Source organism: Crinia signifera, chromosome 2 (assembly GCF_055691185.1).
Source record: "Crinia signifera chromosome 2, ASM5569118v1, whole genome shotgun sequence".
In the NCBI taxonomy this organism is placed as follows: Eukaryota; Metazoa; Chordata; class Amphibia; order Anura; family Myobatrachidae; genus Crinia; species Crinia signifera.
The window spans coordinates 163,288,651-163,302,793 of NC_139218.1; the positions used below are offsets into that span (position 1 = coordinate 163,288,651).

The window sequence follows — 14,143 nt, forward strand, 5'->3', positions numbered from 1 at the left end:
AAACTTCCAAAATGCTGTTTTGAATACTGTGAGGGGTGCAGTTTTTGAAATGGCATCATTTATGGGGGTGTCTCACATACAAGTCCCTCAAAGTCACATCAGAACTGAACTGGTCCCTAAAAAAATCAGTGTTTGAAATTTTCTTGAAAATTTGAGAATTTGCTATTCATATTTGAAGCCTCCTAGTGTCCAAAAAAATGAAAAGGAGGTTGAAATAATGATTGCAACATAAAGTAGACATATGGTCTTTGTTAGTTATTAACTATTTTGAGTGGTATGTTTATTTGTCTCACAAGCAGAAAATGTGACATTTTGCAAATTGCAAAATTTTCCATTTTTTCACGACATTTTGGTATTTTTCACAAAAAAACACAGACTGTATCGACCCAAATTTACCACTAATTTGAAGTACAATGTGTCACGAGAAAACAATCTCAAAATCACTGGGATAAGTAAAAGCAAAAAAAAGTTATCCCCACTTAAGTGAAACATGTCAGATTTGAAAAAAATGGCTCTGTCAGGAACGCAAAAACTGGCTGTGTCAGGAAGGGGTTAAACTCAGATCTACAATACCATGCAAGACTTTTAGGCAGGGGGGAAAAGGGGAAAATAATGCTGGACAGTAAAGCCAGTGGTGTAGCTAGGTGCCACGGTACCCGGAGCAAGGGCATGTTCTGCCCCCCCATCCCGATTTGTAGTAGGCGGGGCTCTTGCGCTGACAGGGGTGCGGCCTAACATACCACACACCGTAATGCCCATTGTACATTTACCGAACTTTACCCATAACACATAAAGCCACATACCCATAACACATAAAGCCACATGCCGTTTTTGCAAGCCCGGAGGTATGCATATTGAAAGTGCCGCGAATTGTATAGTGTATACCCAATTTTACCCTTCCCAGGATTATTGTTATTTTTTTCCTTGTTTTGTCCTTGGAACTTTATTTGAGATTTTGCATATAAATGTGAAAGTAAAGGATTCAACAGAAGTATAAAAGATTCTTTTTTGCTTTTGGGAGCAGTGCAAAAAAAAAGTTATTAGAATAAACCATGTTGAAATGTAATACATATAAGAAATGTAATACATATAATTGAATACACTTTTTTATTTGCTGCTTTTGAATATAGCCCACAAATGCTGACCTGCTTTATTTTTACACTGCAGTATATATTTCAATATGGACGTGCCCCACAAATATAAACTTCCGCTCCCATTTTAGTTCTGCTCCACCTGCAATGCAACATGCTTTTGCCAGGGTATAGAATTAAGATACAATAGGCAGAAGTGTTCTATAAAAATTGCGCAAACAATTATAGTTAATTGAAGTTGTAATCCCCTGGATAAAGACTCAATCCTACTGCGGTGGTGCCAGGCAATTCAGGCTCGTTCCACGTTGCTTTGAGAGCATAAGTCCACCGCAGTACATCTTTAGGGTGAGAACGATTGTTTTTGCTTTTTCAGTCAAGTGTCCAGTTGAATTGCTCAGAGCATCATTGTATGGAATCCATTATTTAGCATTTCTTTTTCATTTTTTATGTCATTTTTAACGGTAATATTTTAACAATAAAGATTGTCCTATTTTGCCCTGTAAAGGGAGTTTCTGAACATTTTTTATGGTGACTGCGCCAGAACAAGTGCAAAATCTTTTTTTTAGTATATAGAATTACTTGCATTTTTACTCTGCTTCCAACTCAATGGTTTATTTGCTAAGATGGGAGTTCTATTTCATATGGGATGTTGCTATGGGCAACCAATCAGCATTTACTTATTTATTTAGCACCTTCCAGAAGATAACATCTAGAATCTTATTGGTTGCCCATAGCATTATCCCATCTGAAATAGAACTACCATCTTAGTAAAAAAAAAACTCTCAGAATCTGCGCCCCCTTATATGTTTGCTTTTCATATTTTAAATGTCAATGTTTCCCATAATGAACATCAGTAAGCTATTTACTATAATGATAATAATACTATAATATGTACTATTAATATCATTATTTATCTTTTACTTCTATACATTAAGAAGAGCTGTACAAAGAATGTTTTTTTTTTTTTTTTCAATCACTTCAGTTCCTTTCCCAGTGGATTATACACGGTCAATTTATTTTGACACAAACCCAAGTGCACACTAGATGCAAACTAACATACCAATATGTATGTTTATGAATTTACTACTTTTCTACTATCTGTCCTTATTTACTTCTATAATTCCTAGTGCTTATTTAGACAGGCGCTCTGTCCAAAATTTTGTGCTGCTATTTAAACAATAATAAAAAAAAAATTAGAAAGTAAACCTTTAGTACTAAATGTTCTTCTTGTGTCTCAAAACAGGATATTATGGTAACAAATGTACCAATGCATGTGACCTGAATCCATGTAGGCACCAGTCCACGTGTGTTAAGCACTTTAATGGCCCATATGGATATATATGTGATTGTGCTCCAGGATTTTATGGCTCACACTGCCAAAACAGGTAAATAGAAACCAGTTGAATCCTTTATATATGTTTACACTCATACACATACATACTACCTGTCAAATATTTTATAACACCTGTTTTTTCCAGTTTTTATTGAGATTTAAGCAATTCAAGTCCACTGAATAATCGAATATGGTACAGATGTAAGCTTTAAAAAATAAGGCCATATCAGCTACTGTATAAAGTAATGGGTTAAGAAATTGCAGCAATTAAAAAAAAAACTGGCTTGTTTGAATAATGACCGCCAGTGGACCAAACAAGTCTGCTAGAAGGTCTTGTGGTTTTTTAAATGATGTATAAAATTGCAGCTTCCCAGACTTAAGCTGGCCATATATCTACAGATTTTTGTCAGATCTGACTGGATGGAACAAAAAACTGGTAATATCTGAATGACAGTTTGTCAGTTTTCCAGCATTTCTAAGCAAATGGTCAACTCTCATTTGCTCTCATCCATTACCAGGTTTTTGTTCCAACCAGCGAGATCGGACAATAAATCTGTAGATGTATGACCAGATTTAAATATGTTTATTTAATAAATCCCTTCCACACCAGGGGCAAAATGTAATAGAGATCATTTTTACACATGTGCGATTTTTGGTTAAAAACGGCCAAAATCGCACGTTTTACAAAAATCGCACATGCCTTTAGAAAGCTGCGTAGAGCAGTGAAACATGTGTTGGTTAGATCTATACTGAAATGTCAATTAGCAGAAATAATCTTCAAATGTGTTTAGTTATTTAGAATTTCCCTATGTGTTACACTGATTACTAAGGATTCTCATGCAATGTTCCTGATATGAACAGCAGAGGGCACCCTTGCCTGCAAAAGTATTTAAACTAGTACTGAGCAGGGTTTTTCCTAGATCTGCTCATATAATAATTGATAGGTGGCAGCAATAGAGGCAAGTATTGCCAGAATTGTTAAGACCACCCGGTCCCCAATTTAGGTGATTGCATACAATTATCAGTACTCGAACATAGCAATTAGTAATCCATCTTCCTGAATACAGTATACTGATCAGGAAGCAATTTAATGTTATGCTCTCTTTGTAAATAACAGACAGTATCCTAGCTGACCAAATATCCAATATGGTATACAGCCGGAACTGTCTGTACTATATCTGTTAAATACCTACCTGACAACCACAGTAAGGATACCAATTATAGGTGACTGTGATTGTCTGGTGATATTTTTTTAACATAACATAGGGGACAATTATACATCTACCCCTGGGCCCTATGCATTAAAGTGCCCATGACTCTTCAGCGGATTAGCTGAGAGTCAAACAAAAGTATCAGTGACCTAACAGTAAAAACACATTTTGGGTACCAAACACAAGAATCTTTATTGTCTGAGGCATTTATAAAATAACAACATCCTCCAGACAATAAATCATTTATTTTCTCTACACATTGAAGACCTGCTTAATAAATAAAATTGACATCTTTCAGTTCAAGATCTTTTTAGGATCACTTTTTCCTTAATTCTTTATCACCAAAACACCATCTGTGTGTATGTTTGTACGTGTGATTTTAACCTCTTTAAATTTACTGCGGCTTCCCATCATGTTATATAATGGGACCTTTTAAAAATATGACTCATTAAAAGTTAAATTTTACGTGATTATTTTCTGTCCAAGTGCGTTCCCTAAACAACAGTCCTTTTTTCTTCCTGTTCATTAATTCCATACTTGAAAAGGATCTAGGAGTCCAAATAGACAGCAAACTGGGATGTAGTGCCCATTGTAATGTAGCTACAAAAAAGGCCAACAAAATTCTGGCATGTATTAAGAGGGGAATGGAAACTAGGGACTCAAGGGTAATTATGCCACTGTATAAAGCATTGGTGAGACCTCACCTCGAGTACGGAGTGCAGTTCTGGGCCCCACAGTATAAAAAGGACATCATAGAATTAGAAAAAGTCCAAAGGCGAGCAACAAAGCTTATTAGGAGAATGGAGAATTTAAGCTACTGGGAGAGATTAAGCAATTTGGGACTATTTACATTGGAAAAGAGACGTTTAAGGGGGGACATGCTTAACATGTACAAGTATATCAAGGGCCAATATAAGGAACTTTCACACACCCTCTTTTCTACTAGAAAGGAATCTAGGACACGAGGGCATGAGTATAGATTAGAAGAAAAAAGATTTCATTCAGCTAGTAGAAAGAATTTCTTTATGGTCAGAACAGTCAAACTCTGGAACTCTCTTCCCAGAGAGGTGGTAACGGCTGGCTCATTAAATGCATTCAAGGCAAAGTTGGACAAACATTTACTGGAGAAAAACATCCATGGGTACAAATAAGAAATATAATCTGTCTGTAAAATATCAGAACCTACCAAATCAGCAATGGATATCTATACCAGGTTGAACTAGATGGACGCAAGTCTTTTTTCAGCCTTACCTACTATGTAACTATGTAACTCATAGTTCCACAGCAGTATACAATAGGATTCTATCTATTTTTTACACCAATTATCAGCTCGATGCCCACCGCCCAGGGGCATCGAGGACAGGACCCCACTTCCCCAGGACCCCTGCCCATGTTGACCGGTCAGAGGGATGAATGCTGTAGCATTACCCTGCTAGCTGGCCCCTAGTCATTTTGTCCCCCGTATTTTGGGAACCAGGACCGGCCCTTGAGCCTGGTGCCGGTTTTGTAAAATCAAGGGAACCCTGTCCCTGTGATTTTATGAAACCAGGACCGGCTCTTTGAGCCCGGGGCTGGTTATGCTCAGGAGGGGGGACCCCACGCCATTTTTTTTTTAACACAAAATTGCATGTCGAAAATGTGCACATTTTCAAGTCTAAAAATCACACTAAATCGCACCATATCGCACTTTTTTTTTGCCGCAAATTCGCATCTCATTACATATGCAAATTTGCGGCAAAAAATGTGATAAAGGTGCGATTTTTAAACATGACCAAAAATCGCTACCTATTACATTTTGCCCCAGCTGTTAAATATAAATGAGTCTAGGGCTTGTTTGTTGGATCCCAAGTTCTACTACATGACAAATATGCTTGTACTTCCTTTGGAGAAATTAACAAGACGGTATGTTTCACTTCTGGAATAGATAGCACAGTCTCCAGAATTAGGGTGGGATGTACTAACTGAAAGATTTCGGAATTCGGCCACATTTCCCATATGTACTAAGCCCCAGATGTTGGGGATTAGGTGTGAACGATAGTTCCAGAAAAAGCCCATGAGCTTCTTTCCAAATACTTGCTGTCAGAGTGATCCAAATGGATATTTTCCAGCATCCTCCGCAGCTGCCGCAACTTTCTGTGCATGTGCATGACTTCCGGGTAATATACCAGACGTTCTTTGCAAAGGGCAGTTTTAATAAGGAGAGCTGCATTACTAATCACATATTACAGTACATATGCGATAAGTATCTGCACAATGTTGGGCAGGATGGATCAAAACAGAATAGTAAATCCATTCTGTAACACCTATCAAACTGGCTTGGAGCAAACGGGACAGAAAAGAGAATGCCATGAGTATGTTCAGCAGTTATATCTGCAAAAATGTGTTTTTTTTTTTTGTTTTTTTAGACCTTTTTTAATACATATAGTAAAGCATCTGACAAGTAGTGTAAACACACACACAGACAGGCCTGATGACAGGGATGGTCAAAGGGAACAGCCGCCTCGGGGGGCTTTTTGATCTGAAGAGGTCAAAGCAGGTCCTGCCCCCACCGCTCAGTATCTCAACTACCCTCCATCTCCTCCACCCCTCAGCCACCTGTTACCCCAGACAGGGTGCAGAAGGAGCTACAAGGGCCTCGGCTGGGTGATAGAGCACAGGTCGAAAGGTGAGGGAGTGCATAAGTGCATAAGGGCCGCAGGGAGAGGGAGGGTCGTCAGTGTGATAGAACGCAGGCCACGGTAAGGGAGCGCGTCAGTGTGATAGAATGTAGGCCAAGGGGGAGGAAGCACGTCATTGTGACAGAGTGCAGGATGAGGGAGTGTAGGCCGCAGAAAGAGGGAGAGCGTCCGTGTGATAGAGCACAGGTTATGGGGTAAAGCAGCGTATCAATGTGATAGAATGCAGGCTTCAGGGTGATGGAGCGCACGCCGCAGATATAGGGCTGCTCCCAGATATTTCCCAGGCTGGTTTTTCATCCCAATCCACCACTGACTCAAACCCTCCCTCCCTGCTCCACTCCGCTCAAGTAATGAGCACAGAGTGCTTCCATTTTATGTTCCAGCATGGGGGTTGGGGCCCGCAAGGGATAAGCGCATGGGGCCCCAAGATTTCTGTTGCCTGCTCTGAACACACATGTATACATACTGAGTGGCCTTATTCTTTTGACCTTTTGATTTAACACAGAGTAGCTTCTTCTCTGATGAAGAATGTCTTAATTCATATTAGAACAAAAAGGTGGAGTTATGTAGAGAAGTGTATCATTAAGGAAGTAATGGGTATACAAAACTATCTGATGGGCTCTGAACACAGCATGATTATTGTTGCTTACAAAATTGGTGTGAGGATTAGCAAAATGGCTGTGACCAACCGTCCTCCTTTAGGGAGGGCAGTCCTTCTTTTGTAAGTCATGTCCTCCCTCAAAAAGTGTCCTCCTTTATTGCGCTTAATAACATTGCTGTGGTGGAGGCTTCCATGATCAGACCTCTCTGATCGCGCCGTGCTGTTCCTTTCTCTCAAACAGCAGCTTCTGCACATGCACAGAAGCACTGTACACAGCACTAATATAATAACCACCTGTGAGCTGCTGCGCACATCCACCTGCAGCACCCTGCAGCTCTGAATCCAGACTCCAGCTAACTGCGCAGCATGCCCAGCCCAGGCCCTTTTTTGCAGGAGGAGGTAAGAGACAGCAGGGCACAGTGAACATATTGGAGATGGGGGCATCAGAGAATGGGGAAGGAGGGGGTAGAGAAGTCAATTCTGACATGTGAAAAAATGTTGGTACTTGTTTCCTAGCAGGCCACCTGTCGGGCCGATTTCGGGCTTTTTAAGAGCTTTCCCGACAATGTAAAAATCGGTCACATGCCATTATAATGGCATGCGATGCGACCGATCCGATTTAACATTGTATGTCATGTTAAATGCCCGTTTAAAATCGATGCGATGGACTCGATTTTACATAGGAACCAATGTTAAATGGCCCCCCATACCCGATTTTTTATTGTATACCCACCCTGATGGGTAATTTGTATGTCAAATGCCCCCCCATTGTTAACGCCACCCCACGATAAACGCCAACCCGAAGCGTGGCGAGCGCAGCGATACCTGTGGATACACAGTAATACCTGTGAAGTAATGTGCGGACGCTCGCCACGCTTCAGGCTCGCTGCGCTCGCCACACCCAGAGTAGGATTAGATGGGAGGTATGGGTTGCTCGGGGCCCAAAGCATATGCTCGCACCTGACCTACGAGTTGCTAGTTCTGCCACTGCCCAACCTAGTCTATTTAGGTTTGCTCCTTGTTTCTTTTATTTATAATATTTTTTTACTCATTTATGTCCTCCTTTTTCATTGTAAAAAGTTGGTCACTAGATAGATAGATAGATAGATAGATAATGCGCACACACATACACACACAAATCTTTAAAATCATCATACTTTCGTTGATATTTTGTGACTTTACTTTAACCCACAGGCTTGATCAGCCATGTTCCCATGGTTGGTGGGGACATCCTGTGTGTGGGCCTTGTAACTGTGATGCAAGCAAAGGTTTTGATACAGACTGTAACAAAACAACAGGAGAATGTCACTGTAAGGTGAGAACAGAGCAAACCTTGGACTGGCAACATTTTTTATGTTGAGGAGATTTTCACATAAGCTTGAACAAAATAAATAAAAGTTGTACCAGGAAAGTGTAAATAATTAAAAATAACATCAGAAGGTTGAAAGGTGGTAGTAAGCTAATTGTATGGGTGATAAAATATTATGGGTGATTACATATTTGTAAAACTGTACCTGAAAGACAGTTTAAGATATATAAATGCTGCTAAATGGGATGAATTAAAATAATGCACTGTATATTTTTTTTACATGAATTAAGAATTTATCATATTATTAACACATTTTCTTTCCTATTCTCTCATAAATTTTTCTCAATTTGTGTATCCACCTTTTCTGATATATTTCTTAGGATAATCATTACCGTCTTCCTGGATCTGAGGTCTGTATACTGTGTGATTGCTACGCTATAGGTTCCCTAAGTCGAACATGTGAATCAAGCACAGGACAGTGCCCTTGTAAACCAGGCGTAATTGGGCAGCATTGTGATCACTGCGACAACCCTTTTGCAGAAGTAACAACCAATGGATGTGAAGGTGCAATTACTGTAATGTGGGTACATGATGGGAGGGTGTATAATTCACAATGATTAGGGGAAAGTGTAAGGATTTTCATCATGCAATTGTTTCACAGTGAACTATGACAGCTGCCCCCGAGCTATAGAAGCCGATATCTGGTGGCTAAGAACACGTTTTGGACTGCCAGCTGCAGTTTCATGTCCGAGAGGTTCAGTAGGTAGGAATTGTTGAAATGCATAATGTCCCAATACATGTGTTTTTTGCAACAGATGTATATTGCACTAAAATAGTCAATATTCTGGTGCATGATTTTAAATGTAATGTATAATTATTTTATTTGGTAATTAACTGTCTTTTTCCACTTAGGTACTGCCATTCGTCACTGTGATGAGCACAAAGGGTGGCTACCTCCAGACCTCTCAAATTGTACCTCCAATTTACTCATACCTCTTAAAGGACTGGTATGTACAGACTCATTTTTACTTCTGATAATCTTTAAAACCTAAAAAGGCAACAAAATGATCTAAAAAAATATATTGTGGTTTATTTTACTATCAATTTAGGGGGGTATTCAATGTTAGGGTCACGGCAGTCAGCTCGACCGAGAACATGCAGACGGGATTCAATGGGGGGGCGCGAGTTGCGGCCGGGAAGAGGCGAGCTGCAGCCTGCAGCTCGTCACTTCCTGGCTGTTCTTGGCAGAACGAGCCCGACAGCTAGTGATGTTGGGCTCGTTCTGCCGAGATACCCTGCTCAATGCTGTCGGGGAAGACAGCATTGAATAGGGCCCAGCGGGCATCTCCCCGACGGGAGGTGCTCGCCGGAGATTGAATATCCCCCTTAGTTGCAAAGAGATACTAAAGTAGATTTAAATTAGACTATGATATTTCAGGATGTTTTATTACATTTTTTCCATCAACTAACAAATAAAAAGTTGCATACCTTTATGACCTCCACATGAAACAAACAACTGTCCTCCGCACAAGCAGGCACAAGTCAGACATCAATCAGGTGCACCAAGGATACATTTTATCAAATAAATAAAAATTCTTGTGTCCCTCATAAAAACCTCTAAATGTAATCTAGGCCGGGTGAAATCAGTGTTCCTGACTTAATCCAAATGTCATATAGATCCCTTTTCCAATCTCCTTGAGGTTGGGAAGGCGTGATTAGGGTTCCCCGAGTGATGAGGAATGGGATGGAGCCAGGGAATTTCCACGTACTGCTGCTAGATCTGTCAGGTTTCAACAGATACAGTTATATGTTCTACATAGAACCTCTCTGACCCCTGTACGATTAGTAAAATTTTATGGTAGAATGTCTGCTACCTTCCTTGTGTATATTAGAGCCAGGAAAGGGTATGCTGCCTGACTACTATCAATAAAGAAAGATACTTCGGGGGGTGATTCTGATCTAGCTGCGAATTTGCAATGGCGACCAATGTTTACTGACTGCGTATGCACATAATTGCTTATGTGTATGTGCAGGTCTTCATTGCAGGCGCCCTCGGAGACTTGCATAGCCTCCTTGGCGCTCGCATCGGGGGGGGGGGGGGGGCATGCAGGAGGTGGGTAGGGGGCACTCACATGCCCCCAGTTGGTGGATGATTTAGACAGAAAGGTTATCCCTTGAGGAGAAAGTTGGTCTAATATCAGTATTTGGAAAGAGAAAACTTTCTGCTGTTGTCAATACATTCACTGGTCTCCTTTATTATTAGATCTACATTTATAGGATATTAAGGATCTTTTATTGTCCACACTTGCTAAGGATGATAGCAGATATCCTGGAAGATCACTGTTCTACACATTCCTTGTGATACGCCCCTGATGAAGTCGTAAGACAAAACGCGCTGGTTTTATAAGAACAACTGTGCTCATACCGTGTTTCCCTGATAATAAGACAATGGCCCTTATTCTGATCGGTGCGTACTTTCCCGAATTCCTACGGTGCTGTCCGCACGCAACGCTGTGCGGTGGCGTGCGGACATCGTCCGTAGAAACGCCCATGGGTCCTCCGCATTTGGACGGACTCACTCTAAGAACAGGGCGTGTGTACGGACGACATACAAACCTTGCGTGTGCGGTGGACACACACAGATTCTGCACGGTCTTACCGCGTAAGAACCTGGCCGTACGCACCGATGCGGAGTATTTACGCTCAAATACAACAATAATTTTGTGACGGTTTCTAATTTATTTTATAAGTTCATTTAATAAATTTTATTTTTGTCCCCCAAATGTGTGGTTTAATTGATACATGTAGAAGTGACATGTGTATTTGTATTATTAATATTAAGTTGTGTTCATTATTTGCAGTGTAAAAGTGTGTGAAAAATGCAGCATATATGTGTGTGTTTAGTAATGGTCCATTTAAGCTGCAATGGTTCCAATTGAAGCAGTGAGAAGCGTGTAATTAACAAGTAATGAGTAAAGTAGGTGATTGTATTGTGTTCAGCTGACATTGGTTGAGGTGCGTCCGTCCTGATTAGGCGTTCCGATTGCCTAGCGCATGACCGAGTGGTGTCCGCAAAGCAATACTTGCTTATGGACACCGCATATTTCTAGCCTTTTTGTTCGCGTGCATTCGGTGTGCTGTCCGAATGCACACCTACCAAAATAAGTGCACTTCCCCGTGTCCGCCCATGTTTCCACCCAGTTTAGCCCACTTTGAAACTACGCCCCTGTGTCATTCCGAATGACGCCCATAATACGCCCATATTTCCCGAGTGTTTGCGGTGCACATTTCTGTACGGTATTAGTGAGTACAAGTACGGAGACTATGCGTGGCACATGCGCATAGCGTTCCCCACGCATGCGCAGACGGCTAAAAAACGCCATCCGAAAGTATATGGGAAAGTACGCACCAACCAGAATAATGCCCAATGTCATTTTTTTTCCCAGTCCAAAAAACACCATAGGGCTTATTTTCGGGGTAGGGCTTATTTTAGCCCCTCAGTCCTGCTATTATCCACATAATGCCCCTCAATCACCTTATACTTTAAGCACAACTGCCACTTTCCTTTCCCTCTGCGGTACGATAAGGCACTTTTCACAACATTTATCATCCGGATGTGTTGAAATCGTTTGAAAAAGGGCCAAATCGTATAAGTGTATGGCCTCCTTTAGTTTGTTGTCCAAATCTCACATGTCTTGAAACACTGCATTGTTGCTTTGTTTTATTTTGCATGTATGTTTTCATATTCCAAATGTAATTGTTTTGTTTTTACAATATACAATAACCCACAACGACATTGTAATAATATATAATATTGGTGGTTACATAGTTCATCATAGTTATTTAAAAATTATTAAAATCATGCACAATAGAAAATTTATTTGCAAAGAACTAGACTAGAAAAATAATTACAAAAATAGAAAACTAGGTTGTTCCACGCTAAAAGGTTTTGGTAAATGATAAAAATTTTATTCTGGGAATAGTGGTAGTGGATCTCTGGTAATAGAGAAATGAATTACAGGGAAAGGGTGTGAACGGAAATTAATTATGAAGGAGCCAGAAATAATGCAATACGTTCTTTAAGAATATGTTATGGGTAAACTCAGCGGTTGTCTAATGTGGACTTTATCGAGATAGTATTAACAGACTTTTACTCAATGTAAAATATAAAGTCTACTGTATATTATAAAGAAAAAAACGAATTAGTTATTAGACAGCCTACAATCTTTTTAGGTGGAAATTGGTTGTGCAGCCACTTAAAATTCATAAATGTTTTATTTTATTTTCTTCATCAGTTGGACACCCTGACACAGAATATGTCATTGCTGAATTCCACAGTAGCCCAGAAGGGTGCACGAGATCTGCTAAATGCTACAGAACGCACAGGCCCTTTCATGAACAGTGATGTGCATATATCATACCAACTTCTCAGTACCATTCTGCAAAAGCAGAGCCAAGAAAGTGGCTTTAACCTTGCAGCAACACAGGATGTGCACTTCACAGAGGTGACAGGTTTTTTTTTTAATCTTTGGTTCCATATGCTTTAAAACAAATATTTTACAGTTTGTATCTATCTATCTATCTGTCTGTCTATCTATTTTATTATACTAGCTCATAATTATTTTCTAAACAGCTACTGTACATTGCATCACACACCTATATGAATGCTTGTCTGGTCAATTATTATGCCTTCAGCCTCTCTGCAAATGAAATTCCAACATCACGACACACCAAACAGTTGGATCTTTTGCAGTATTGTTGCCTGCTTTATGAAAGATCTAAAGCAAGGCATTAGTAATAAAACAAGTGACATTGTACATACTCAAAAGGTGCACTTAAATGAAAGCACATGGCTTTGTACAAAAAGTCCAACTTTAACTTCTATGAATAGAATTGTCCAATGATTACTGACATCTGCTTTCAATCCACATACAGTATCTCCCTGGGTTCCAGAGGTCGGAACTACCATTGGTGCAACAGGTGCATTGCACCGGGGCCTCTGAGGACTAAGGGGCCCATTGCTGCCCAGACAAGCAGCTTGTACCCTTGTCACCCACTGGTGCGGGGCCTAAATTATACTTTTGCACCTGGGCCCACCACTCACAGGTTCCGCCACTGCTGGGTTCATATGCTACAATAGCTAGAATCATGCAATTACTGATACTTATACAAAAAGAGGTCTTCACTGTTGCCAAAAGGCGCTCAAAACATAAAGATCAGTCCATGAACTTTCTGTGCCATAAAGATGAAGTCCTTGTTAATTTTGTTCTTTTATCTTTCATGTTGTTTTTTGGAGTCTATATGAAAGGGAAAAAAAATACACAAGTATCCCTTATCCAAATATTCGTTATCCGTTTTTTTTAATGACTCAACAATACCAAATTAATTTAAAATGTCCTCTAATTTGATTAGATCTGCCACTTGGCCAAAGCATTGCTCTGTGTCCTTTGTATATTGTGCTATTTATAAGCTGAGAGTGCCGTTCATTAGTCCAAATTTCCTTCAGAGCTATAAATCATGTCCTTTTTTTTTTAGCTTAAGCATGCAATTAATTCTGTCCACTTCTTGTTAGTATGTGGTTAGTAATCTCAGACCAGGGGTTAGTGGTATCATGCGTATAACAGATTATAAGGTCCGGTCTGGCCAGACAATAAGAAATACCTTACAGGGTTCGCAACCCTTATCGAATGCCTGCCGTTCTGTGTCTCCCAGATGCTAGTGCTTAATTCACCTAAGTGGTGCAGCTTTCTCCAGAGGTGCATCAAAATGATGCCTGTATCCATTGCAAGGAATAAAGTAGAATAAACGTAGGTGCATATTTATTTATTTATTTACATTTTCTTATATAGCGCAGCAGATTCCGTTGCGCTTACAATTGTAAACAGAGATAAAACAAACTAGGTAACCACAGACAGACTTG

The 14,143-nt window shown here is 40.0% G+C and overlaps 1 protein-coding gene across 3 annotated transcripts in view; it reads left to right on the forward strand.

Annotated features, from left to right (window-relative positions):
• LOC146060192 (cadherin EGF LAG seven-pass G-type receptor 2-like) overlaps positions 1-14,143 on the forward strand; it is a 264,989-nt gene that overhangs the window by 97,662 nt on the left and 153,184 nt on the right. For all 3 annotated transcript variants that reach the window (XM_083173157.1, XM_083173156.1, XM_083173155.1), the window contains exons 14-19: positions 2,335-2,476; positions 8,109-8,229; positions 8,604-8,787; positions 8,885-8,986; positions 9,136-9,230; positions 12,519-12,728. In XM_083173157.1, the coding sequence (XP_083029283.1) occupies positions 2,335-2,476; positions 8,109-8,229; positions 8,604-8,787; positions 8,885-8,986; positions 9,136-9,230; positions 12,519-12,728 (854 nt within the window). The remainder of the gene's footprint in view (positions 1-2,334; positions 2,477-8,108; positions 8,230-8,603; positions 8,788-8,884; positions 8,987-9,135; positions 9,231-12,518; positions 12,729-14,143) is intronic.